This window comes from Halichoerus grypus, chromosome 6 (assembly GCF_964656455.1).
Source record: "Halichoerus grypus chromosome 6, mHalGry1.hap1.1, whole genome shotgun sequence".
Taxonomy (NCBI): domain Eukaryota; kingdom Metazoa; phylum Chordata; class Mammalia; order Carnivora; family Phocidae; genus Halichoerus; species Halichoerus grypus.
This window is the reverse complement of record NC_135717.1, coordinates 36,823,578-36,850,440: the sequence shown is the minus strand read 5'-3', so window position 1 is coordinate 36,850,440 and position 26,863 is coordinate 36,823,578. Positions and strand designations below refer to the sequence as shown.

The following is a 26,863-nucleotide window of genomic DNA, read 5'->3' as shown; positions in this document are numbered from 1 at the left end:
TCGCTGTGTGACGCCCACGTCAGCCAATGAACAGGCGGAGCTCGCCCTGCCCCGCCCCTCCCCTGGCCGGGGAAACCAATCCTGTTTCAAGAGAGGCAGGACGCGCCGAGTCCCGAAAGAGGAGCAGGGGGAAAAGTGCGGTTGGCAGTCCAGTAATCTAAGACTCTGCCAAGGGGGAATTCCAAAGGCCGTGAGAGCCTCAGTAGTTGCGCCGCGGCCCGAGGGGGCGAGCGCGACCGGAGGGACGCACTGGGGACTGTTTATAGCCCTGTCAGGACCGCGCAAAGAGCGGAGGCGGAGGCCTGAGGTGAGTGGCCTCGGGCCTGTCGCAGCTGCGAAGGTACAGGCCGGGATTCGGACAGGACGGCGGGAAACAGGGAGTGGGGGTGGCTGGGAAGGTGGGCGATGTGTTTTCCTGCTTCCCAGCTTTAGATTTTAAAAGCCTGACCCGGGAAGCCTTTGGCGTCTGGTTGTCATAACAACGGAGCGCCCCCCGGGCAGGAGGGGCCAGGGGCGGGGCTGGGGGCGGGGCTAACGGGCTGCAGCCAAGAAACGGACATGGAGGTGCCGCCAGGATTCGGAAGAGACTGGAGCGCCTCTTTGGCTTAGCTTTAGGCATTAACCCCAGTCCGAAATCCTCACCTGCGCGTTCAGGACCCTGCGCGATCTGGTCCGTTTTCACCGCATATTCCAGCAGCTGATACCTTCTACCCCACAACATATTGGGCAGTTTCCGCTCCTCTGAGCCAACGTACATGCTCTTCCTGCAGCCTGTAGTGCCTTTCCCTCCTCTGTTGCCTTGCCTGCCTACAAGAACCTAGTCTCTGGTAGCCGCCTTCACCTCGGTGATTCTGTTGTCCTACAATCTGCCCTACAGAGCCCCGCTTCCAAAAAAAAAATCCCCTGATGTGTGTATGAGCTGCATCCGCACCCTGCTGTTCATAGTTCAGGGTGCACCAAGCACAGAAGCAAGTACCGCACCACTCACATCTCCTGCTGCTACCCTGATGGGGTATTAGCCAGACGGTGCTCTCTTCCCATTACCTACGCACAGTGGCCTCTGGCGCTGCAAGGGATGTCCAGACACTGGCTCTGAAGTACCAGCATTCCACTCTCTCTCTGCCTCCTCCCCCTGCTCTTGCTCTCTCTCTGACAAATAAATAAAATCTTTAAAAAAGGATTGGGCAGGGGCGCCTGGGTGGCTCAGTCGTTAAGTGTCTGCCTTCGGTTCAGGTCATGATCCCAGGGTCCGGGGATCGAGCCCCACATCCGGCTCCCTGCTCCGCGGGAAGCCTGCTTCTCCCTCTCCCACTCCCCCTGCTTGTGTTCCCTCTCTCGCTGTGTCTCTCTCTGTCAAATAAATAAATAAAATCTTTAAAAAAATAAAAAAGGATTGGGCAGAGGGAGAAGCAGGCTCCCGCTGAACAGGGAGCCTGATGCGGGACTCGATCCCGGGACCCTGGGATCATGACCTGAGCCAAAGGCAGACACTTAACCAACTAAGCCACCTAGGTGTCCCCCCCCCCCAAAATTTTATTTTTAAGTAATCTCTACCCAGTGTGGAGCTCGAACTTACAACCCCAAGATCAAGCGTCACATGCTCTACTGACTGAGCAAGCCAGGCACCCCTCCACATATAACTTTTGACTCCCCCCAAAGCTTAGCTAATAGCCTACTGTTGATTGAATGCCTAACCGATAACATAATTAGTCAATTGACACATATTCTGTAAATATATATTGTATTCCCACATAAAGTAAGCTAGAAAAAAGAAAATGTTAAGAAAATCATGAGAAAACACATTTACAGTACTGAACTGTATTTATAGAAGGACATCTGCCTACCAGTGGACTGGCGCAGTTCCCACCCGTGTTGCTCGGGGGTCAGCCGTATCTGGGCTCCACCTGCACCAAACACCCAGCGTGGGCACAGTAACTGGCAGGGACAGGAACCCGCAGAACCAGAAGGGAAACCAAGTGGGAGGTCTGCGAGTCTGTGTTCATCCCCCACAGTGTGGTAGGTGCTTTGAAAAGGCAGCCCTCTCCCCCTGCCCCAGCCTGAGCTCTTGACCCTTGGCCCTAGGACCCTCTCACTTCACCCTGTGTCCCCTGCAGGTCTGCTTGGATGATGGCATGCTGAGAATCACCCCGGAGCCTGGGCCTGCATGGCATCCCAGGACAAAGATGAGGAGTCCTCACCTCACTGGGCCTCCCAGACAGGGCCCTGGGATGCCATCCTCGAGGCCGCCAGGGAGCAGCTCCCATCTCTGGATTCAGATTCCTCCTCGGTAAGCAAGCACCTTCTTCCTATGTCTTCCTAGGCCCCGACTGCCCTTTCTTCCCATGGCAAACATGATGCTGCCCCATGAACAGCTTTGGAGCTTATCAGCTTCTGTGTTTGTCATAATCTCAGTTTTTGTTCTCTGAATACGTTTATTGATTCTTGGCATCCTCATGGGCCATTGTGCACGGCAAGGCTAATGGAGAGTAGATAATGTGACCCCAGTGCCTTGTCACGTCTCCAGCCTCGTTTGCTCTCACCCTCAGATATCCTCGTGAGGTGAGCTGGGAACTCTATGTGTCCCCTCTCCCCTTAGAAGCACCAAGGCTCTGTGTCATTTAAGTGTTGGCTGAAGGTTGCGGGGCAGGGGGAGAGCTGGACTCTTCTTTCAGCTACCACCTCGCTGCCCTGTTCATTCGATGCCGGCCATTAACTGGGCACCTGTTATGTGCAAGGTCGTAGGGGGCAGCAGGTATGTGCAGAACGGGGAGCCCTGGATCTCACCTTCACAAGGCTGTGTGGCCAAGCCCTTTTCTAAAGCAGTGGCAGGACGCAGCCAGGGCAAGGGCCTCTGGGAGAAAACTGATCTCCCCAGATCACTCTGAGAAGCAGGGCAAGGGTGCCTGGAGCCTGAGGCCCTCCTGGCTCTGCCCGCCGCCCCATAATCCAAAACTCCTCTCATTTGTCCACAGTCAGACTGCGGGCCAGAGGAGCTGTTCATCTTCCAGCGAGATCAAACTGCCCTGATCCCAGACTTGTCAGAGGAGCTGGCTGAAGAGCCTGCCAGGGCCTGGCTTGCTACGGCCGCTGGGCCTCCTGAGGTCTGTAGGAGGCAGGCTCCGGGGATCCACGACGCTGGGCCCCTGCGGGCAGAATGGGGTATGGGTGTGGATGGCCATGCTCTCACCAGACCCTAACGGCAGTGGGGGTCAAAGAGGTTAAAACCCCAGCACTCCCCAAACATTTTTTGATTTAATAAGGGTGACAGTGGGGATTCAGAGATAAGAAGGTGCCCCTAGCTGGAGAGGCAAGGCAAACACAAGAAACAATTAGAAAACACCACAGCACACTCTATAACTAAGTATCATAGTTAGTCATTCCAACCGTCAGAGCAAATTTTCTATCTTCTTGTCTTCTCATTTCTCAGAGACCAAAAACTCTACCTAAAATTAATGGCTTAGTGCTTAAAGTTAGTTGCTGCCTTTATAAATAGAAGCCATCAATAGGCTTTCATCACTGGGCAGGTCCCCAACCGGTCAGGCCTGCCTGACTCTTGTTAAAAGCTCCAGGAGACTGGCTTAGCTCCGTTGTAACTATTATGACTAGTGGTCACTCATTAATCAGGGGAATGGGGGATGTTGTCAAAGACCAACACAGCCAGACATCCGTCAAGGCAGCGAAAGCAGACTTTATTCAGTAACTGCTGACAGCAGGGGAAAGAGCTGAGCTCTGTCTGGTTTGTGTAGAGGTGACTGGGGTTTTAAAGGGAGGAGGGAGGAGGAGAGCAGGGCCCACTAGAGTCAGGGTCGTGAACGATCACAGACAGCGGGTCAGTGGGGGTGTGACCAGGCCAGGAGGTGTGTCGCTGGCAGGTATGGAAGTCAGCAGTCTATCCTCCCACGGAGAAGGGAGACCGAAGCCAGGTCCCTCCAAAGGAATGGCTCTCCCGTGACAGATGCTTCTCGGTTTTAAGAGACACATACTCACAATAATAAACCCTTTTTAGTAAATGCTCTAAGGGAGGTCAGCTGTTGGCTGGAACAAACACTAAATTCTCCCTGCAGCATTGAGCTTTCTCAGGCAGGGCTGGGGTCATCCTAGCCGTGCGCTGCTGGAAGCCATTCTGGAGTCTGGTCAAGTCTCTCCGTGCTGGTTTGGGCAGAGTGGTTATGTGCCGCAGTCTACCTCTCAGTGCAAGCACTGACACGGGGTCATTTTACGGAACCAGGCAGGGCACGTCTCCTACCCATCACCAGGACAGACGTCACCCACTCACCCAGCCATGCCTAGAAGTATAACCCCAAACAGGAGAAATTCCCAGGGCTGCCAAGCCCTGTGGTTAGTGCCGGTGCAGCGATGTCCACATGGTCTTATCTCGTGTTTTTTTCATTTATATAATTACCTCGGCGACTCTTCTGGAGCATTTTTTTCAGTCTGGGACGGAAAGTCTGCATCAACTCACAGGGGCAGAGGCTGTGGGCTTGCTCTGGGGTCAAAGGGCCTGGATTTCTTCTTGTCCCCCCCTTAATAGTTGTGTGGCCAAAAGGTAGAAACAACCCAAGTGTCCATCAACACAAAAAATGGACGAACAAAACGTGGTGTATCCATACAATGGAACATTATGCAGTCCGTGAGAGGGAACCAAGTACTGACACATGCTGCCACCTCAGTGGACCTTGGAAACACTAAGCTAAGCAAGGACAACAAAAGGACAAATACTGTAGGATTCCACTTACATGCCATACCTAGAACAGGCAAATCCATAGAGAGAGAAAGTAGACTAGAGGTTACTAGGGGCTGGGGGGTGGGGAGGCACAGTCCCTTTGGGGTGATAAACAAGCTTTGGAAATAGCGGTGACGGTTGCACATTATGAATGTACTTAATGTCACTGAATGATACATTTTGTAACAATCAAAACAGCAGATTTTACATTACATACATATTTTACCACACACATAAAAATTCCCTGCAGTATGTTTTTGAGGATGCTAAGGACACCTGTTTTCTCCACAGCCAGGTGTGGTGCCTGTGGAATTCACTGCAGAACCCTGGAGTAAGTGGGGCCCAAAGACAAGGGGTCCTGCCTCTCTGCAAGGCAGGGACGCTGACGGGCCTGTAGAGACCTGTGGTGAGGCCTGTTCCCTTCTTCAGGTGCCTGAGGACACCCCCATGTGGCAGGAAGGCAACCATGGGGCTGTGTCCTTCAGCACCCAGGGTCCTCCCCGGGGGCCACACGAAGCCACCTTCTCCCCGTGGGAATGCGACCTGAAAACAGAACCCCCAGGCGCTGCCTCACAAGCCCACTGGGGCACAGACTCCACAGCCCACAGAGCCCTCCGAAGGGAGAGAAGGAAGATGATTGAGAAGGACATACTCCATAAAGTTACCTGGGATGCCCGGGGCCCAGCCTGCCGTGACCACAGTCCAGTGGAGGAAGCACCCTGTGCCGCGGGAGCGGCAGGTCTGAGACCAGAAACACCCCCGGAGGGGCCCCGGGAAGGGCCTCCGGTGCTCTCCCTCAAGGTAGTCATCCCCCTAGCCTGCGCTTCCTCAGGGGGGGTCCCTTGCACAGTGGCCAACCTGAGGCCTGGCCCACTATACCTGTCCTAGTCTATCTGGGCTGCTGTGACAAACTCTCATAGACTAGGGGGCCTTAAACCCCAGAAATTCATCTCTCACAGTTCCAGAGACTGGGAAGTCCAAGACCACAGTGCTGGTACATTTGATGTCTGGTGAGAGCCTGTTTCCAGGTTCAAAGATGGCATCTTCTGGCCAGGTCCTCGTACGGTGGAAGAGGCGAGGAAGCTCTCTGGGCCTCTTTTATAAGAGCTCCACCTTCATGACCTATTTATCACTTCCCAGCAGCCCCACCTCCAAAACACCATCGCACTGGGGGTTAGGATTTCAACCTGTGAATTTTGGAGGGACGCAGACATTTAGTCCACAGCAACGACCTTAGGCCCCTAGGCCCATGGTCCCAGGTCCTTCAGCGGGCGGTCATGCCTGTCTCAGTGGGTGTGTGGTACTGGCAGACAGACCATCCTCAGTAGCAGTAACAAGAACAAGGAAGAGCAAGGAGACTCCAGCCAAGAAAGAAAGAAAGAAAGAGAGAAAGAGAGAGAGAGAAAGAGAGAAAGAGAGAGAGAGAGAAAGAAGAGAGAGAGAGAGAGAAAGAGAGAAAGGAAAGAAAGAAAGAAAGAAAGAAAGAAAGAAAGAAAGAAAGAAAGAAAGAAAGAAAGAAAGAGAGAAGGAAGGGAGGAAGGAAAGACAGACTAATCCAAAGCATGTTTATAAAGACAGACAACCACATGTAAGATATAGAACAAACTTTGTTAAAACATAATTCCCCAAATGGCAAAGCCCTCATTTTCATACAGAGAGTGTGAGCACCTGTTAACGTTGTATTTAGCTCATTAACGAGGGAACCAGGAGGATGACAAAGCCGGTTCACAGAGATTATGAGAAACCGGGATTTTGTAAAACACTGGGGAGAAAGAAAGGGACGCTGAGAAAAATTGCACATGAAGTACAAAATTGGTCAATATCCGACAAGCAGCAAAGCTGTTTGTTACCTCTGGGGTCATCTCCATGGGACAGAGAAAACCCCTGCACCTGTTTCTCAGTTTTACAAAGTCGTAACATAGGTGGGCCCTGGTCACCTGTGGAAACCAAATTACCGCGCCCAAGGAAGGTGGGCTTGCAGAAAAGCTCCAGCATGACATTTAAACATTGTGCAATTCTTTTTTGCCTTATTTGCAAATTTTGATAATTTTCTTAACAACTTAGAGAAAACTGGCATCAGGTTGTACATGAAGGTCATTTTTACCAATTCCATTCTTATCAATTGCTGTTGAAATAAGCCATTCTTTCCTTTCTGCTTGCCCCGATACACTTGTTTTCACTCACCTCTAGGGCTGCATGGAGCTGCAAGAGGGTCCCCAAGAAACACCAATTCATACTTAACTTCCTCCCTGCTCTCATCAGACCCAGACGCCCCCAGCGCTCTCTTCCAAGTCCTCCTGTGATAGCACCAGCCCAGAACAATCTGTTCCTTAAAAGAGCAAACTGTTTAAACCTCCCAACACTAAACTTGTATGAACCTAAGGAGCTTAAGACGACACTGGGTTTCCAGGCCAAACAGTCTTTGTACCAAAAACAAAAGTTTTGCTCAAAAAACGCGTAGGAAGGAGATGGCAGGAGGTGTGGGTGAGAGAGTGCCTAGGTGGGCAGGCACCTAAACCCTGGGGATTTCTAACCTGCAACAACCCTCCGTGGGTCACAGCAGCTGCGGAATCGGGCATTCCCACCGCCAGGACCGTGCGGCTGCCTCATAATCACTGCTTTAATTATTTCAGGAACTTGAAGAGTGGGATTTGGATCACATCCTTCAGAGTCTGGCAGGGCAAGAAGGCGGCAGGGGAGATCACGCACCTAGAGCCACGTGGTGGGCAGCTGACCGCCTGGGCCGAGGTCTGACCTTGAATGCCAGGGCCCAAATGCATCCCCACAAGCAGCTCCTTCCAGGCCCTCTCAATAAAATAGGGTCAGCCCTGCAGCCCACCATGTCCTCTCTGCTGCTCAGCCCTCACAGTCCCAAGCACACAGGTGCCAGTCCGTGGAAACTTCCATCCATCCATTCATTCACTCATTCACTCATTATATACAGGACCCCCTACTAGGTGTCGGGAGTGGACAAGCCCCAGAGGGGGACCTTCAGACAGGTCCCTACCCTTGACTCACACCTTTCCCTCCTGCCCACCTCCAGGGCTTCCTCCCTCTCTTTCTGGGAGCAAAGCAATCTGCAATTTGTGCTCCTTCAGCCAGCAGCTGAGCACACCCTGCCTCCCCTCACCTCCCCATTGACAAAGCCAGGGGTGTGATCACCGCCACCGCATTTGTGCCCTTGCTCTGGGCAGTTCTGTAAATAAAAGGAAAGCTCCTCCCTGCCTCTGCAGCCATCCTGGGTCACAAATGTAAGCGGAGGCTGGTCTGAGGCAAAGAGCAAGGAGGTGTGGGGGTTCCAGCCTCCAATTCCAGAGCAAACCTCCTCTATGGCTGACAGCCCCTGGTGCTGTTTCAGCGTCGTTTTGTTTGTTTGTAACTTAAAGCCTTATAGCAGGATGTGGAGAAAGCCTCCCTCCTGTCAGGCAGGGACTGGGCTGGGGGCTGTAACCAATATACCCTCTTTGGAGGGCAATGTGGCAGAATCCATTCTCTGTTTAAAGCCACATAAGCCACATCACCCACTTATTCCACTGCTAAAGTCTATCCTAAACACACACCCCACCGGGTAAAGATGTGTATTCAGGGATGTTCGTTACAGCGCTGTTTATAATTGTGAAAATTTGGAAATGACCCATATTCAATATTCAATAGGAGTCAAGCTAAATCAGTCACACCACAGAATGCTCTAAAGCTCAAATGAAGAGAATCTATGTATATTAACACAGAACTACATAATCTATTCAGTGAAAAAAAATCTATGATAGGAGGATAATCCTGTTGCTATTTTTTAAAAAAAGTGAACACACAGAACTGTTAATTCTGGTTCCCTCTGACGAATGGGACTTGGGGGTGAGGAAGTGAGGGAACCCGTTAATAAGTCAGTCCTACTTTACGGGGCCTGCGTATATATCACTCCCCTGGTCCTGCGGAGCTGGAGGTGAGGTCCTCATAAAGGGCTGTGAGTGGCAGAGGGGGTGCACAGAGCGAGGTAGATCCACACGAAGGAGTCCAAGGGGTCCTAAGGCTCAGGCTGCTGTAAGTCAAACCATGGGTGTCCCCACTCAGCAGCTTCCCCGCTCTCCCATCAGACCACACCCTGCCGAACAGCCAGGACAGGCTCATGGAGCAGCTCATCCTTCTGTGTGCCACACATTCCAGAGCCCCTTCCACCTGGAAGGTGCCTGCTGACACACCTCAGGACACCATGCAGCAGGAGGCCAGGAGCAGGTGAGACTTCTGCCAGCCCAGCCTGTGTCCTCTCTGTGGAACTGGCCATGGTCTTGCAGCAAGTATCAGATCTATCCTGGGTGGGGCACTTGAGGTAGAGTTCTCATTTCATCTCAAGAATCTGATCAGGTAGGTGCTATTATCTCCATTTTATAGATGGGGAAACTGAGGCTCAGAGGTTGACTTACCCAGGCCATACATGGCAGAGCTGGGACTCAAGCCCCAAAGCACCTGCTCTTGCACACCCCCTGGGAACCCTCCTTTCACCATCCACATGGCTTCCCCAGAGTAGGACCCTGCCCCTCTGGCCGCTGTTAATTAGGCCAGCCCTGGGGTCTGACCTGAGCCAGGCCAATCAGAGCCTTTCTGTGAGAATTTCCAATCTCCCTGTCTCTGGGTGGGAGCGGGAGGGCAGAGAAAGGCCAGCTGTAGTGAGAAACACTGAAGCTGGAGGGCAGAGGTGGGCACATGGCACTGGGATTCCTGAAAACCTAGCTTCCCACTCTTTTTTAGGAATCTGAGAGCCAATGAATTCTCCTTTTCACCCAAGCCATTTGGAGTGGGCTTCTGTTCCTGGCAACCCAGTGACCAATAGAAATATCTAGGGGTGTCTGGGTGGCTCAGTCTGTTGAGTGACCAACTCTTGGTTTTGACTCAGGTCATGATCTCGGGTTCCACATTCAGAGGGGAGTGTGCTTCCCTTCTCCCTCTCCCACTGCTCCCCCCACCCCTGCCTGCGCTCTCTCTCTTTCAAATAAATAAATCAATCTTAAAAAAAAAGAAGGGGCGCCTGGGTGGCTCAGTCATTAAATGTCTGCCTTCGGCTCAGGTCATGATCCCAGGGTCCTGGGATCGAGCCCTGCATCGGGCTCCCTGCTCCGTGGGAAGCCTGCTTCTCCTCTCCCACTCCCCCTGCTTGTGTTCCCTCTCTCGCTGTGTCTCTCTGTCAAATAAATAAAATCTTAAAAAAAAAAAAAAAAAAAAGAGAAAAAGCAATATCTAGACTCGTACTGTCCAATTGGTAACCACTGGCCACATGTGGCTACTGAACCCTTGAAATGTGGCTGGTGCAACTGAGGAAGTGAATTTTTTAAATTTATTATTATTATTTTTTTTTAAAGATTTTATTTATTTATTTGACAGAGAGATAGAGTGCACAAGTAGGCAGAGAGGCAGGCAGAGGGAGAGGGAGAAGCAGACTCTCCACCGAGCAGGGAGCCCAACGTGGGGCTCGATCCCAGGACCCTAGGATCATGACCTGAGCCGAAGGCAGCCGCCCAACTGACTGAGCCACCCAGGCGCCCCTATTTTATTTTTTTTTGAAGATTTTATTTATTTGAGAGAGAGAGAGAACGTAAGCAGGGGGAATGGCAGGCAGAGGGAGAAGCAGACTCCCCGCTGAGCAGGGAGCCCGATGAGGGGCTCGATCCCAGGACCCTGGGATCATGACCTGAGCTGAAGGCAGCCGCTTAACCAACTGAGCCACCCAGGTGCCCCAAATTTATTTTATTTTTAAATTTAATTTTAATTAGCTTACAAGTAAATTTAAAAAGCTACTTGTGGCAAATGGCTACCACACTGGGAAGCACAAATATAGAACATTTCAGTCACCAGGGACAGTCCTGTTGGACAGTGCTGGCCAAATCTTGAAGGTTGTTCTGAAGAGCAAAAAAGCAGGTGCATTTACAGGGCCTAGCTCAGGTCACACCGTAATCACCCAGAAGTGACTCAGAAACCCTGCTCTCTCATCTCAGATCTGCTCCGAGGGAGCCAGGCTTCCAGGCCGAGCTGGGCCTGACACTGGCCGAGAGCAGGCAGCGAAGGAGCCCCGCAGAGCCTCCCACTATCTTCATCGATCTGCGGCCCTCGGAGCCATCAGACCCCAGGTCGGTGGAAAGGTACTGGGAGTGGTGACAGCCTTGCTTTGCAGTGCTCCTATTGGCCTCAGGAGGAGCAGGTGCTCATACAGGTGGGAGTCACACCGGTGTGGGCTAGTCCCAGAGCACTGCTCAGTGGAGAAGTGCTGTTAGCCAGGAGCTGAGCCTGGCCGACAATCCCACTTGGTCCCATCAGCAGGCTCTCCCTGCAGGGAGGGAAGAACCCAGGCGGAGCTCTAAGCAAACAGAGTCTGGGCTTTGGTACATGGCCCTGGGGTGTGTCCCTCCACCTCTTGGCAGGAAATCCCAGGGGCCTGGGTGGCCTGGGGCACATTCCGTGAAGCCAGCTTTCTTCTCCTCCAGCTCCAGCCTCAGCTCCAGCTCCTCTGACAGCGAGGAGGAGGAAGAGGCTACAGTGGCCCTCAGAGACAAGCAGGGCCCAGCCAAGCAGGAGAGTCCTTCCTCCCTCCGCCTACGGTAACCACCAAGGGGCTCCCATCACCTGGGGATGTCCCGTCCCTGCTTTCCACAGCAAGCCCTCAGCCTGGCACACTGAACATTTGTGCTTTCAGCTCTGTCTTGCACCCATAAGGCTAGCACGTGTGGGTCTGGTGGGGGGTCTAGGAGGTGGCCCATGGGAGCCCACTTGGGGCCCAGCCTGGAATGCTGTCCTCCCGACATCACCAAGGACACCTTAGTTCACTCCTGAGAAGGGATAAGTACTTTCCTTCTGAAAAGTAGCTGCCCAAATTGATTTGCTCCTTACTCCTGATAGCACTGGAAATGAAGTTGTTGGGATGGAATGAAGGGATGCTTGTTGGCTAGAAATGAAAGGCCTGGGTGAAGGAAGCAGTGTCCCATTCAGAGAAGGCCAGCTCCCCACCGTGCAGAGGCCCCACATGGTGGTCCTAGGGCCACTCAGACTTATATGCTGTATCTATTGTTTTTGGAATTGCAAAGCCTGTAGATCCTATCCTCTGGAAGGTCAGAGTCAAATGCAGCTTTTCCTCTAAAGTGGTACATGATTAGGCATATAGGAAAAAAGAAGAAAAGTCTGAGTTGAGAAGTGTCACACGAGTGGGCTCCCAGAAGCCTTAAACATGCTAACATGCCCTGTGACTCAGCACGGGCTGAGAGGCCAAAATCTCTCACTTACCGTCTTGAGAACCAGGGAACATGCTTCTGGAAGCACTCTGGCCCCTTCCTGTGGGGAGGCCTGGCTCCACTTGGTATTGATTGATCGTCTCTTGTGTCACAGGGACTGCACCGGGAAGAGTCAGCTTCTCCAGCAGCTCAGGGCATTTCGGGAGGGGACGGCTCAGCCCAATTTGCCTGCCACTGGGGGTCCCAGTGTCCAGAAGGCTCAAGTCCCTGAAGATTCAGCCAGCTCCGCAACTGGAAGGAAGCAACATATACCAGCCTGGGCCGAGCAGCAGAGCACCCAGGCCAGACGCCCAGGGGGAGGTCCCAGGGCGCTAGGGGACGCTCTTGGGCCAGGGACAGCCAGGGAGGCCCTGGTGCCTCCCCTGGGCCAACTGTAGCTGCGTCCTGGACCAGATGGGAGAAGGAGCTGGGCGGAATGATTCCACTCCCCATCCACATGCCTGGGCCCCTGGCTCCCTTGTTTCCAAGAGAAGGTGCTTCTTCTGCAGCACGGGGACCCTCAGGCTGCGGGGCAGATCATTCTGTGCACTTAGAGCAAAGATGCCAGAACACAGTTGTACACAGAGCAGGACAACAGCGCCTGGGAAGCAGACCCCACCGAGAGCACGGTCCGTGCCAACAGGGGGACTGTCGGGCGTTTTCTCTCCCGTGTCTGCACTCTTCTCTGTTATTGCCATCATGCAAGCTCTTTATAAAACTAAAACTCAAGTAAAATATATTTAGAGAATTTCAGGGTTTAGAGAAAGGGTCTTGGAAGAGAATTGAGCCTGATCTTCTGGGTCCCTGGCTGCTTGCTATTTACGTGCCTAAATGAACACACCACCTGCTCTCTCTCACACACCAAATGGACTCTTTGATAAATGGGGGAAGACTGAAGGTTTTTTTCTTTAACCAAGATACAAAGGCACACATCTGTTTTAGGGTCCTTCCAAACTATGGGTGGAGTTGACCTTTCCACAGAGATAGAGTACTGAGTGTCCTGACACCCAAACAGTCCCCATGGAACAGAGCGGCGCCCGGCCTTGTGGAGGACATCCTTCTTGTTACTTTGCAAACATCACCCCCCACCGCCCATTTTCAGAGTCCTTTCGTATTGTTCTCAGCCCTGCTGTCCCCAACAGGCTGAAGCCCTGATCTGTGGCTACCTCTGCTTTCTCGTCAACTTGTTTCCGAGATTCTGCTTCTCAGAGTCTCTGCCCCGCTCTGCCCTGCCTGCCCCATGGGAAAAGCAGTCATCTTGAGTCCCCCTGTGACATGGGCTCAGTGGCTTGGTAGGGTCCTTGGCATTTGGGCACGTGTCCCAGGATTCAGCTGGGGTCACCACCTGTTAGCATGCGCTGAGGATGGGCAAGGGTCTCTTTCCATCAAGCCCTGCACCAGGCAAGGCAGGCTCTGCCTGGCCTCAGCTAGTCATGATCAGGGCCACAGACCTCACTTGACATGGCCATGGGGGCCCCTACAGCAGCCCCCACCCACAACGATGAGGGGCCAGGGGCAAGGCAGCTTCCACCAAGGCCACAGGAAGCCCTGGGTGGGCCTACCGGCAGGGCAGTTAACCACACTGTGTCACGTGGGCTCCCGGGTCTTGCCCATCTGTGAAAGTCCCTCACCCTCTGCTCCAGGGCATGTGCAGTGTGGTCAGGGCTCAGGCACTGGGCAAGGCAGACTAAACGTGACCACCTCCACCCATGCAGCCTGTCAGGAGCAATGGCCAGCTTTTCTTCCTTTGAACCCATTTTCCGCATCTCTACCCCTTTTAATGTCAGAAGTTCATTAAGAATGTTTTACAAAGTGAGAAAATAAACTCTTTGTTCCAAGTTCAACTGGGTGAACGACCATTAAAGCAAGCCGAGAGGATGATGTGGTAGGAGTTCTGCCACCTGGACAAGGTGCTGGAAGCACTCAGGACCTCAGTTTCCCATCTATAAAAGGATAGTCACAAAAGCCCTATGTCCTAGGACTGTGTGAGAGAATATTCTGGAGCAGGTACTAATGGGCCCAGGTCCCAGGCCAGGAAGCGGGCGGCCGGTGGCCTCCAGCACCAGCCTGGACATGACAGAAGTGAGCCCGCAGACTCACGGCCGCATAGGGAAGGAGGGTGGTCGGCAAAGCCAGGCATGCTCAAGAGCCCTGGAAGCTGGCCTAGAAGGTCAAACCATGCTTCAACTGAGTGGCCCCCTTCTCTGGAGAACACACCAGGCAGAGCACACGAGGCCAGAGGAACCGACTTTATTAAGGGAACCGAGAACAGATCACGCACCCTGGAACCTGGGTTATGCTGAAAGGTGGAAAATACCTACAGTGATTGGGTGACCAACAGAATGGAGCACAGCATGAGGCCCAAGGCAACCCCGCCATGGGAAACTGCCACACTCCCTGCATGGAATCCAGAACCAAGGGGTTCTAGCAGCTGCTCCAAGACTCCAGTGATGACGAAACGAAACCAGGACTCTCTACCGCTCCCCTCAGCTGCCCAGGACACAGTGGATGTGAACAGATCAGAAAGACCAAGTGGGGCAGCCAAGGCTGCCTCTGTCCTGGCCACTTGGGGCTGGAGCAAAGGCAACCCTGGACTCCTGCCCTGGGGACAGATGGCAAGGCTGGTCCAATCCACAGGCTTCCTCATGGGCCGGGGAGGCTGGAAGATGGGGTATCAGGGAAGCGTTCCCACACCAGGCATTCATCCTTTAGAACAGCCATGGATCTATGAAGGCGACCCCCACCTCACCCCACTGCCCCGCTGACACCACAGGGATACAGAAAAAGCCCCCACAGGCTACATACTGGGTGTGGCAAGGCTGGAGGGGAAGGTGGGAGGCCAGGGAAGGCTGGGGTATGTTAACGCTGCAAGGAACTGGAGCTTTGGAGGCTTCCCTGAAGTGGGCTGATAAGCGTCCCCGGCTTCACGTCCACCCACAACCTCAGCATGTGCCCTTATTTGGAAACAGGGTCTATGCAGATGTAATTGAGATGAGGTCATTCTGGATCGGGGGCCCTAAATCGAATAACTGTGCCCTTAGAAGAGGACACCAGAGCAGAGGCAGAGGCAGGAGGGATGTGGCCACAAGCCAAGAACACCAGGGACGCCGGGAACACCAGAAGCCATGAGAGAGGCGTAGGACAGTCTCTCCCATCAGGGCCTCCAGAAGGAAGCAGCCCTGCCCACATCTTGGGTTTGGCCTTCTGGCCTCCTAAACGGTGAGAATCCATCCCTGGGGTGGTGAGCCACCCAGGCTGTGGTCACCTGGACAGCGGCCCCAGGACCCAGGTCCACCTGCTGCATGTCCAGCCGCCACTGCTGAACTCAGTGCCCGGATTCTTCCCTCGGCCTGGGCACCTGAAATGTCCCACAGCCATCGGCTGGGCCCCCACCAGGAGCAAACGGGGTCAGTCTGAAATGCCTTCAGATTAGGGTTCTAGTTCCGAGACAGTAACCAGCAGCTTCATGAACTCTGACCTCGAAATTCTGAATGGGACTCCGGAGGTGGGCAGCTCAACGAGTGGCTGCTGGGCTTCAGCCCGGGGGCCTCCTGGAGCCGCACCGTGGGGCTCTGCAGGCCCGGCAGGCGCTGCTCTCCGCTGTGGGTCCGCTGGTGTTTGTGCAGGTCCGTGCCCCGGCGGAAGCCCCTGCCACAGGCCTGGCACACGAAGGGCTTCTCGCCCGCATGTGTCCTCCGGTGCGCGCTGAAGTGGGAGCTGTTGCTGAAGCGCTTCCCACACTCAGCACAGGCGTAAGGCCGCTCCCCAGTGTGCGTCCGGCGGTGGATGACCAGGCTGGAGCTCTGGCTGAAGCGTTTGCCGCACTCGGCGCACGCGTAGGGCTTCTCGCCCGTGTGGACCCTCTGGTGCGTGCTGAAGTTGGAGCGGTCACTGAAGCCCTTCCCGCACACCTGACACTTGTAGGGCCGCTCCCCGGTGTGTGTGCGCTGGTGCTTGGTCAAGTGGGACGTTTTGCTAAAGCCTTTGCCGCACTCGGGGCACGTGTACGGCTTTTCGACTCGTCGCGGTCCTCCTCTTTCCAGAGGCTGCTCAGGCCTGGCCATGCCCCTGACCAGCTCTCGGTCCCGCTCCCTTCCCATTGACACGTCCTCCATGGTGTCCTGTCCATCCTCAAGTTGCGGCCCAAGCCCTGGGACACAGAAAACACAGTCCCTGAGGCCTTCACAGGGAGAGGGGAGGCTTCCAATAAGAAGGCAGAGGCTGGGCGGCTGCCCCATCTGAGGAACATGAGAGCTAGCCTCAGAGCACTTAGCAGGGGAGTGTCAGACCCTGAACAGAGATAATGAACCATGGCCAGCAGCTCGTGAAACCCTCACAACGCCAGTGAAGTGCGTGCCGTTACTGTCCCATTGTAAGACGAGGACGTTGAGGAACTTACCCAGAGTCACTGGGCTAGTAAGTTACAGGACGGGCTCTGGAGTCTGGGCTCATAACCTCTAGGCCAGGGGTTCTTACCCGGGGGCAATGGTGGCCTTCAGAGGGCACTTGGCAATGTCTTAAGACATTTTTGGTTGTCACAACTGGGGAGAAGAATGTTGCAAATGGCATCTAGTGGGTGGAGGCCAGGGATGCTGGTGAACATCCTATAGCTCACTAGATGGCATCGTAACAGAGAATTCTACAGCCCCAATGTCAACAGTGTTTTGGTGTTTAACTAAACAGTGGTACCACAGCCAGGCTAAATAACCTCTCAGGATGTCATCTGTAGATCTGTTTAACATCTACAATCAGCTGACTGTAAATAAAGCAGATCACCCTCCACACTGTGGGTGGGCCTCATCTAGTCAGTTGAAGGCCTTAAGAGCAGGACCTGAGGTTTCCCAGGGAGGGGCAGAGGGAGAGAGAGAATCCTAAGCAGGCTTCTTTCCTGGCATGGAGCCCCTTGCAGGCCTTGATCTCACAACTCTGAGATCATGACCTGAGCTGAAATCAAGTTGGACACTTAACCAACTGAGCCACCCAGGTGCCTCCCCCAGAGAAGGAATTCTGCCTCGAGACTGTAATACACAAATCCTGCCTGGGTTTCCAGTCAGCTGGCTGCCCTGCAGATATCAGACTCAGGACTGCAACATCAACTCTCATTCGAATTTCTAGCCTGCGGGCCTGTCCTACGATTTTAGGCTTGTCAGCATCCACAATCCTATGAGCCAATTCCTTAAAATAAATGTCTTAACTTACACACACACAGACACACACACACACATATACACTATTGGTTTTGTCTGTCTGAAGAAACCCAACTGATACAAAGAAGCATCTCAATTCCTTCAGAACCTGTTTCAGGGAGTGAATGGGTATCTGGAGTGTCAAGATGAGCTGAGCGGGAAGAGCAGAAGGAATAGTGTTGGGTGGTGAACTGGGGCTGGTGGGTAAGGAGAGGCTGTGGATGGCCAAGGCCTTGCCAGAAGCAGCTCTACCCACGGGGGCCGTGGGCAGCACAGAGGCCAAGGTCAAACTGGACCAACCATGTGCGTGAAGGAACAAAAGAATAAGGAACCCAGGACAGCTGTGGGCACCTGCCTGGGGTAAGGCGAGCAGCCATACTCTCCCCACTGCAGCTGGGCCCCTGACGGGTCACCAGCAACCCTGGCTGTGCAGGCTGCACTCAGCTGGTTGCTGAGCGGACTCTCCAGGGAGCACCCCTGGCCCACTGAACCCACCCGGGAACAGGGTGTGAGTTCTTATTTCAACATGCTCCCCAGTGATTCCTCGGGCCACTGCAGCCTGAGAACTGTTGAATTGGCTTTTGTAAGTGGTGCGGAGACATGGGAGATACAGAGCAGGGATATGCTGGGCCTAGGGTGCCTGAGGCCCACATACAACTATTGGGAAATGCCGAGCTGGCCACAGCCAGCCTAAGGGAAGGAACCACCCTCCCTGAGACCGGCCCACTTCAGACACGCCACTGATGAGCAGTGGCCAGGGTCTCTCTGCACGTTACCCCCGTGTTCCGGCAGCACGTCCCAGCTGCAGTCCCGCTGAGCCGGGTCCACGCACTCCCACTCCTCCTGGGACAGGTACGCCGCCATGTCCTCCAAGGTCACTGGCACCTGCTGGAATGCAAGCCACTCAGTCCTATGCCACAGCTCCGTCACGTGGGCCAGACTGGTGGGCTCGCCCACCCCCTCCACCTGTATCACAATGGCGGGTCCTGCTTTGCCTCCCCCCACTTCCTCTCTCCAACACTTTCCCTCTCCATATGCTGTTGTCTACCCCTCCTCCTCAGGCTCCGCTCACAGAACGGCTGAATCCTGCTCCCTGGGAGGACACCGTCACTGCCGCCCTGTCCCACTGCTGCTGGGCCAGAGACAGTGTGGACAGATTCACTGTCTGGAACAGCTGGTTCCACTGCATGCTCAGCCACCGGGGCCCACGTTCCCCAGGGGACGAGTCAGCCATGCCCTGCCTCAGCTCAACCAGCTCTGGGACCCGGGGGGGGGCGGGGGAGGGTGTCTTGGAAACTTCAGGATGCCTGTAGTCCAGTCGTTCCAAATCTGGCACCAGAATGACCTGAGCAGCAGATTAAAACCCAAGCAAACAATGTCTAGAAGAGACAAATCCGTAGAGACAGAAAGTAGGTTGCCATGGGCTGGGAAAGTGGGAATGGGGGGTGCTGCTAATGGGTACGGGGTGTCCTGGGGAGGAAAGTGTTTTGAGGACTGTGATGATGGTTGCATAACTCTATAAATACACTAAACGCTATGCAGTCTAAATAGCTAAGCTGCGTGGTATGTGAATTATACCTCAATAAAGCTGTTATTTTTTAAAAAGATTTATTTATTTATTTTAGAAAGAGGGAGGGTGCCTGGGTGGCTCAGTTGGTTAGGCGACTGCCTTCAGCTCAGGTCATGATCCCGGGGTCCTGGGATCGAGTCCCACATCGGGCTCCCCCTGCTCTGCGGGAAGCCTGCTTCTCTCTCTCCCTCTGCCTGCGACTCCCCCCGCTTGTGTTCCCTCTCTTTCTCTCTCTGCCAAATAAATAAATAAAATCTTAAAAGAAAAAAAAAGAAAGAGTGAGAGTGAGCATGAGCAGGTGAAGGAGCAGAGGGAGGGAAAGAGAGAATCTCAAGCAGACTCCCCATTGAGCACAGAGCCTGATATAGGGCTCGATCTCACGAACCTGAGATCATGACCTGAGCCGAAATCAAGAGTCGGATGCTTAACCAACTGAGCCACCCAGGCGCCCCTCAATAAAGCTGTTATTTAAACAAACAAGCAAAGGAGACTCCAATTCCAGGCCTGGGCTGGGGGAGGAATCTATATTTTTACCCAAAGAGTCTAGCGCCCAGCTGGGTTTGAAGCAATTGCCCCAGCTCACCATTAAGCCCCAGAATCCTCTAGGATACACCTAATACCCAGATGGCATCTAAGAGAAGACTTTCGGGAGGAGAAAGTTGGGGTAAAGGGGTCATTCCACGAAGGAACGGCTCTGAGAGCTGAACCTGGCACGGGAGAGAAGTGTTCCCATAACAGAGGCAGGGGACACACAGGGATGCTGCAGATCAGGAACACCCACTCACCCGGGACCAGGATGAAACGAAGGACGTGGCTGATGCCGCCATCTCCTGAGGCTGGGAGGCCGCTGGGCCTGGGGAAAAAGCACAGAGTTGCCAGAGAAGGCCACACAGCCCACCCGTGCACACGGTAGCAAAGCCCAGACAGGTGTAACTACTCCCCACCTATGCTCAGCTCCCAGGCAAGAACGTGTCCTTCCCACGTGCACAGAGGCCCAGCCTCCTGTGATACCCCTTTCCCTCTGCCTCCTTCCCCTAAAGAGCTTCTTTCATCTAGAGGGATGGCTACTCACCCCTCTTTGGTCTGTGGCTCCGCTGGGCTGGGGCCTGCTGGCTGGAGCATCCAGACCCTTCCTCCAGAGACAGCTCCTCTGGTCTGGCTTCCACTTGGTGTTTCAAGCACTGTTCTCCTGTCCCGTGGGACAGTGCATCATCAGGGAGCACCTCCAGGCCCTGAATGCAGACAGAGATCTGCCCACCAGCTCCCAGAAGGTTGGGAGAAAACCCACAAGGTTCCCAACCACTCCTGTCTCAGGCACCCCTGGCCATCTTCCTGTTCCCAGGCTCTGACCAGCTGTGCCTCACCTCCCCCACGCCCAGGGCTTCCTCCCCCTGCCTGCCCCCATGGCCCTCCACATGCCACACAATTCTCCCTCCAGACACGCTGGGAGAAGGAATGTGAGCTGGGAAGAGGTCAGGCTCCCAATCGGGACAAAGTGAGACCTGCTCTGTCCCTGAGTGAGTCTCCCCGGTCTCTCCCCATCACACTGTACTAGCGTCATTGTCACACTCTTACCCTTCCTTCCTCAGTACTCCCTATAGACCTGGGCCAGGAGGACCCTGAATCAGGTCTCATTTCAGAAGTTCGCACTATTGCATGTGCTATGCTTTTTGAAGTCACCTACAAGTGCTCTGAAACAATCTAATTCCCAATTCCAGAGAAGGTGAATAGGATGAACTTGGGTCTCAGTTTACTGAGCTCTGCAACAGTACTTAGGACAAGAAACATTCCCAGGAAACTGTGAAACCAGCACCAGGGACCCCTGCGTCAGGCTCAACATTGCACACCTCTAAGAGGAGACAGTCCCCAGACGTTATGGGGTGCACAGAGACAGAGGGAAGCCATGCTAAGAACCCCAATGCCAAGGCTGGAGGGGCTGGGAAACCAAAATAGCAGGATTTGCTTACTGCAATCAACACACTGTGATCAAGTTTGGGGGGATGTGTCTATCCTGCTGGACAAGAAGAAAAGTATGTGGCCAATGGCACTAACACAGGGAGAAAGGCCACCTGTCCATATCTGCCAAATATTTAACCTGGAAAACTAATCTAATCTAAGCAAGAGGAATTTGTAAGACTTCTCACTCCTCAAATTCTGTTAGAAGCTGGGAATGCGCCCTAGAGCAGTGCTGTCCACAGAACCTTCCATGACAACAAAGTGTCCTATGTCTTCACTGTCTAGTACCCAGTACAGTGACCACTGGCGACATCGCACGACTGCGCCCTTGAAATGGGGCCGGTGTGACTTAGGAACTACATCTGACGTTTTATTTAGTTTTAATTTAAAAAAATCAGATGTGAGGGACGCCTGAGTGGCTCAGTTGGTTAAGCGGCTGCCTTCGGCTCAGGTCATGATCCCAGGGTCCTGGGATCGAGCCCCACGTCGGGCTCCCTGCTCGGTGGGAAGCCTGCTTCTCCCTCTCCCACTCCCCCTGCTTGTGTTCCCTCTCTCGCTGTCTCTCTCTGTCAAATAAATAAATAAATAAATAAAATCTTTAAAAAAAAAAATCATACGTGGCTGGTCGCCACTGCATGGGATGACACAGCTCTAGAGAGGCTGGGGACATGTGGGGGCTCTAAGCAGAGCACCCACCAGCCCCTGCTTTTTCTTCCTAGTGCTCTTCATTTTGGGATCTCGTCAATGCCCAGGGCCCTGCCTGGGAAGGTCTCCAGCCTCCCTCCCATCAAAACCTGTGTCTGACCTCCGCTGGGATGATGTTAACAAAACAACCCACACAGCTCAGAGAGGGCTAGTGGGGCTACATGTGCTCAGTCAATGGGTTTACACCCATCGGCCAAGGCTGAGAAACACTTTGCAGTGTCTTCTTCAATTCACAGGAGCAGGCAGCCCCAATCCCCCCACCCACAATGACCAAGGCAGGCCATGGCTCCAGAGCCCAAGGGATTTCCAAATGCAGATCTCAGGAGCAGGGCCCTGAGGTCTTGGGGGCCCCGTTTCCTCACCTCAAGGCCAAATTGCCCCCCACCTCACCCGCTGCCTCTGTTTCCTGGGCTCCCGCTGCAGCCCTTCCACGAGGACCACGGCCTCCTCACCACTCTCCGGCTGCTGCTCCCGCACCCGGGCCTGGATCTCCCCTGGCAGCACCATCAGGAACTGCTCCAGCACCAGCAGCTCCAGGATCTGCTCCTTGGTGCGCAGTTCAGGCCGCAGCCAGCGGCAGCAGAGCTCCCAGAGGCGGCTCAGGGCCTCCCGGGGCCCGGCCACCTCCTGGTAACAAAAGAGCCGGAAGAGCTGGCGAAAGGTCTCAGGGCTGGGGTCTTCCGACTCCAGGGAGGGCTCCTCTTCCCAGCAGAAATCCTCCTCCACCTTCACGATCAGGATCTCGTCTTGCTCCAGGGGTGGTGGAGGCTGGAGACCAGGTGTGGCTGCCATTGTCTGGGGCAGGTCTTGCTTTCTTATGCCTCAGGACTCAAACTTGTCTCTCCCTATACTTCTGGCCGGACACTGGAAATGATGTTTGCAGGGCTCTGTGGAGAAACAATAAATCATTTGGGTGCAGTGTTAGGGCTAGATAAACATCTACCCATAAGGCCCTGCTCTTGCCCCAGAGCCAACTCACCCTCATTAGCAAAAGAAAAGGACTGCGGTAAATCAAGGCATTCTTGCTGCTACCCTCATGCTAATTCCCAGGCAAGTTACTCAAACTCTTGAGGCCTTGGTTCCTCATTCAAAAAGTAGAGAGAGGGGCACCTGGGTGGCTCAGTTGTTGTGTCTGCTCAGGTCGTGATCCCAAGGTCCTGGGATGGAGCCCCACATCCCGCTCTCTGCTCAGCAGGAAGCCTGCTTTTCCCCCTCCCACTCCCCCTGCTTGTGTTCCTGCTCCTGCTCTCTCTCTCCCTGTCAAAGAAATAAAATCTTAAAAAAGCAAAACAAAACAAAAAGTAGAGAGAATGATATCCCTACACAGGCTGCTGAGAGGACTAAGCCGATTTTTTTAAAAAAAGATTTTATTTATTTATTTGACAGAGAGAGACACAGAGCAGAAACAAGCAGGGGGAGTGGGAGAGGGAGAAGCAGGCTTCCCGCTGAGCAGGGAGCCCGATGCGGGGCTAGATCCCAGGACCCTGGGATCATGACCTGAGCCGAAGACAGACGCTTAACGACTGAGCCACCCAGGCGCCCCTAAACCGATTTTTGGAAAGGTTTTCCGCATTGCCTGGAACGGGGTCAGAGTTCGAGAAATGCGGTTTTCATTATCACGGTAGGCCCGTTTGGGCTGGGGTCCCTTTGGAAATACGGTGAGAACCAGGGCCCCCTCTGCCCAGGAGGACGCGGATTCTGTCACGACCTGACCCCCGATTTTGGGCTCGGCAAGCCTCGAAGGCCCGCTGGGTACCCCCGCCTGGATGGTCACCATGGCCTCTCCAACTCCAGGGTGCTGGGAGGGTTGGGAGTCCCCGGCCGGGCTGCGTTCCCCGGTCTCGTCCTCAGGTGGAGGTGAGCGGTGGCCCAGACCGAGCACAAACCCGGGCTCTGACGCGGGCCGCGGGATGGAAGCTTGAGCCGGGACCCCGAGCCCGCACTCACCGGCAGCGCGGCAGGCCGGGCTGGAAGCAGGACCGTAGGCGCGGGGGTACAGCCGGCAGGCTGTCCACGACGAGACCGACAAACCCTCAGAACAAACACACCAGACCGGTCCTAGCGAGCCACGGGCTCAGCCCGCTGTGGGCGGGCCCACCGGAGCACTGTGGGTAATATAGTCCTCGTCCCATTGGCCGAGCTGGCTGTCGAGTGTGGGAATGAGCCGGGATATGCCGGTCAACGGGGGGCATTGTGGGCAACGTAGTTCTTGAACGGCTGGCCGACCAGCTGTAAGGGGATGAGAACGAGACCGCGTGGGCGGGCCCACGGGAGGCATTGTGGGTAAGGTAGTCTTGGCAGCTTCAGTGAGCAGGCGAGGGTTTCGCGGCTTCGCAGGTTATGGGCCATACTCCCCGTGTCCTTTCCATCCGCCCTCCCCTGGCCTGAGAAAAGTACACTGTGGGAAGGGATTTGTGAATTTACATTTCTACTTACATGGTACTTTGTACGTACCAGGCTCTGTTCTAAGTACTTTCCAATTATTAACAATTCATCTTTCAAACAACCATGGGAGGTAGGTACTTTTAGCAATATTTTATAGATGAGGAAAGGAGACACACAGAGGTTCAATGACCTGCCCAAGGTCACACATACTCAGTAAGTGTGGGATGAGGTTGGAACCCAGGCATCTGTCCTAGTCCACCTCCTTAATTTTAGAGACTAGTTAATGAAGACACAGAAAGTTACTTGCTTGGGCACATCTTGGGTACCAATTGCTTATTTCTTTTATTTGTTAATTTAATCAATATTTATTGGGCTCTGCTTTGTACCAAGCAGGCAGCTGAACAGGAGGTGAACTAGACAGACGGTCCCTGGTGTTGCTGTCCAGCCTGGGAGAGACTAAGCCTGGCCTTTAAGCAGGTAAAGGGTCATGGTGAGGGTTACCCACCTAGCATATCATGAGTGCTTCATAAACATCGTCACTGACATAAGGACCCGGCGATTCATGAGTCCTTCAACTCTGGCATCCCCAGACCTAGCACCTTACCCCATCTTCCCACTAGCTTTTCTTCCCATTCTACTCTCCATTCTCTCTCATGTTTCATTTTTCCCACTACAGCCAATATTGTTTTTATTGTGAGCACACCGAGCAGGCGTGCAAGGGGGAACTTCAAACAAGTCACAGGAAGTATGTAGCAGGGGAGGAAGAAGACAGAACAAATAAAGTGGGAGAGGGAAAAGGAGGAAAACAGAAGAGGCTGGTGGAGAATCTGAGGGAAAATCAGCAGGTTCTATAGGACTGCATGACCATGATCTGATTGCAGAGCGTGCTGGGTTGTGTGTAAGGCAGTGGAGAGGTGTGGGGATGCCAGCATTTTCAAAGCTGTGCCACGCCTTCCCCTTTCTAACTCCCTCCTGGTTAGCTGAGGGGACCGGGCATCTTCTCCTCAGAGCCGTATGGACAGAAGTTAGCAAGTCTATGTAGTGACCAAGGCCTGGCTGATGTAGCCCTGGCCCTCTCCAGTCTGGGCAATTTTCAGTGACTACAACCAACAGAGATTTAAAGGACAAATTTCTGCTTTGCCTAGGATTTTGTGTTGGTTTGTTTAGAATTTCAGTCTTTTTTTTTTTTTTTTAAGATTTTATTTATTTATTTGAGAGAGAGAGAGTGAGAGATCACAGGTAGGGTGAAGGGCAGAGGAAGAATCAGGGTTCCCGCTGAGCAGGGAGCCCAGTTCGGGGCTCAATCCCAGGACCCTGGGATCGTGACCTGAGCTGAAGGCGGACGCTTAACCGACTGAGCCACCCACGTGCCCCTCAGATTTCGGTCTTAATTCTATTTTGGGGGAGACACAAACATGCAGTCCTTAACAAATGTAAATCGGGATGAATTTGGGCCTTCACATACACCCAAACCAGTGCTTCAAATCCTGGTTTGTTGGCTGTAATCACATATTAACTAGGTACGCCTTACCTTCCTCACCTGTGCAATGGGGACTGCCATAGCTGCAACTTCAGAGAGCTGAAGGACAGGATTAGATGAGATTATGTTTGTAAAGCGCTAGTGACAATGCCCAGTGCATAACAAATGCTCCCTAAGCACCAGCTCTAGCTTCATGCCTTGAGCCACACTGGGATGGAGTATCCAGGTCTCAGTGTGTGGGTCATGGATACCTGGTGCTGTGGAGTTCCTGTAAGAGGTCCATGGGTCCACTAAGGCCCCAAGCATTGTTCACAGTCTGAATGAAAAGTATTTATAGTTATACACACATATCACTATTTATATTTATATTTATATTTATAAGGTACCTTGTTTTCATAGTGTTTATGGAGTCTACAAAACAGTTCGAGTTAAAATGGCAGCCTCATACTCACAGAAGTTTGCAGCACACACATATCCTTCTCTCTGAAGACAGAGGGGAAGATCTCTTCAGACTGATGACACAGTTCCATCATCACATACGAGGCATCGATTCAGCTATTTGCTCTTATTATTTAAATGTGATGGGGAGGGGCGCCTGGGTGGCTCAGTCATTAAGTGTCTGCCTTTGGCTCAGGTCATGATCCCAGGGTCTTGGGATCGAGCCCCGCATCGGGATCCCTGCTCAGCGGGAAGCCTGCTTCTCCCTCTCCCATTCCGCCTGCTTGTGTTCCCTCTCTCACTGTGTCTCTCTCTGTCAAATAAATAAATAAAATCTTTAAAAATAAATAAATAAATAAATGTGATGGGGTAAAGAGGCTGTACAATCAAGCCCTCAAACAGCTGTCATCTTTGGTAGCAATTTCTCCATGTCCAAATGACTGAGAAACAAAAACAATATACAAGTCAAATAGTTAAGCTAATTTGACTAAATTATCTAAGAGTCATCAGAGAGCTGCCATGCCCCAAAACTGATATATAATGGGTGTTTTATTACATTTTTTTTTAAAGATTTTATTTATTTGACAGAGCAAGAGACATAGTGAGAGAGGGAACACAAGTAGGGGGAGTGGGAGAGGGAGAAGCAGGCTTCCCGCCGAGCAGGGAGCCCAATGCGGGGCTCGATCCCAGGACCCTGGGCTGGTGACCTGAGCTGAAGGCAGACACTTAACGACTGAGCCACCCAGGCGCCCCTTATTACACTTTTTTAAAAAGTTTTTTTTTTTTTTTTTAATTTGAGAGTGAGAGAGGAGGGGCAGTGGGAGAGAGAAACCTGAAGCAGACTCCTCACTGAGTGCAGAGCCCGACTCAGGGCTTGATCCCAGGACCCTGAGATCATGATCTGAGCTGAAACCAAGAGCTGGCTGCTCAACCAACTGAGCCACCCAGGCGCCCCTACACTCTTCCTAAGGCCTCCATGAGCCACTAATAAAAGCTATAATTTTTTTTAAGATTTTATTTATTTGTCAGAGAGAGAGACAGCACAAGTAGGAGGAGCAGCAAGCAGAGGGAGAAGCCGGCTCCCCGCTGAGCAAGGAGCCCAATGCGGAACTCAATCCCGGAACCCTGGGATCATGACCTGAGCCAAAGGCAGACGCTTCACCGAATGAG

At 53.3% G+C, this 26,863-nt stretch overlaps 2 protein-coding genes across 6 annotated transcripts; one reads left to right on the top strand and one right to left on the bottom strand.

The window, feature by feature from the left end:
- Positions 1-12: 12 nt before the first annotated feature.
- DNAAF8 (dynein axonemal assembly factor 8) lies at positions 13-13,817 on the top strand. Of its 4 annotated transcripts, XM_078074877.1 has the most exons (10): positions 15-307; positions 1,829-2,016; positions 2,115-2,287; positions 2,973-3,101; positions 5,015-5,524; positions 7,357-7,471; positions 8,815-8,953; positions 10,708-10,839; positions 11,194-11,307; positions 12,089-13,817. In XM_078074877.1, exons 3-10 carry the CDS (start codon positions 2,165-2,167, stop codon positions 12,369-12,371), a joined length of 1,545 nt encoding a protein of 514 aa, XP_077931003.1. In that variant the 5' UTR covers positions 15-307; positions 1,829-2,016; positions 2,115-2,164; the 3' UTR covers positions 12,372-13,817. The 4 variants fall into 4 exon arrangements, with proteins under 4 accessions (XP_077931004.1, XP_077931003.1, XP_035947144.1 ...); XM_036091251.2 differs by lacking the exon at positions 1,829-2,016; XM_078074878.1 differs by lacking the exons at positions 1,829-2,016; positions 2,973-3,101 and having other exon boundaries at positions 13-307.
- Positions 13,818-14,208: 391 nt separating this feature from the next.
- Positions 14,209-23,492, bottom strand: ZNF500 (zinc finger protein 500). Of its 2 annotated transcripts, none has more exons than XM_036091270.2 (6): positions 23,338-23,492; positions 21,781-22,277; positions 19,802-19,961; positions 19,515-19,582; positions 17,936-18,047; positions 14,209-16,123 (listed from the first exon to the last, which is right to left on the bottom strand). In XM_036091270.2, the coding sequence occupies exons 2-6, from the start codon at positions 22,180-22,182 to the stop codon at positions 15,438-15,440; spliced, it is 1,428 nt and encodes a 475-aa protein (XP_035947163.1). In that variant the 5' UTR covers positions 22,183-22,277; positions 23,338-23,492; the 3' UTR covers positions 14,209-15,437. The 2 variants fall into 2 exon arrangements, with proteins under 2 accessions (XP_035947163.1, XP_035947169.1); XM_036091276.2 differs by having other exon boundaries at positions 17,936-18,044.
- Between the last annotated feature and the right edge of the window lie 3,371 nt (positions 23,493-26,863).

What these genes read in the sequence shown, in the direction of transcription:
- DNAAF8 (XM_036091251.2), top strand. Translation starts at nt 2,165, where the DNA reads ATGGCATCCCAGGACAAAGATGAGGAGTCCTCACCTCACTGGGCCTCC. An exon ending in AGCTGACCGCCTGGGCCGAG is followed by an intron (nt 7,472 to 8,814) that starts GTCTGACCTTGA and finishes CTCTCCCATCAG; the next exon opens with ACCACACCCTGCCGAACAGC. An exon ending in CAGCAGGAGGCCAGGAGCAG is followed by an intron (nt 8,954 to 10,707) that starts GTGAGACTTCTG and finishes CTCTCATCTCAG; the next exon opens with ATCTGCTCCGAGGGAGCCAG.
- ZNF500 (XM_036091270.2), bottom strand. Translation starts at nt 22,182, where the DNA reads ATGGCAGCCACACCTGGTCTCCAGCCTCCACCACCCCTGGAGCAAGAC. An exon ending in TCGTTTCATCCTGGTCCCGG is followed by an intron (nt 18,048 to 19,514) that starts GTGAGTGGGTGT and finishes CTTGCATTCCAG; the next exon opens with CAGGTGCCAGTGACCTTGGA. An exon ending in CGTGCTGCCGGAACACGGGG is followed by an intron (nt 16,124 to 17,935) that starts GTAACGTGCAGA and finishes TCTGTGTCCCAG; the next exon opens with GGCTTGGGCCGCAACTTGAG.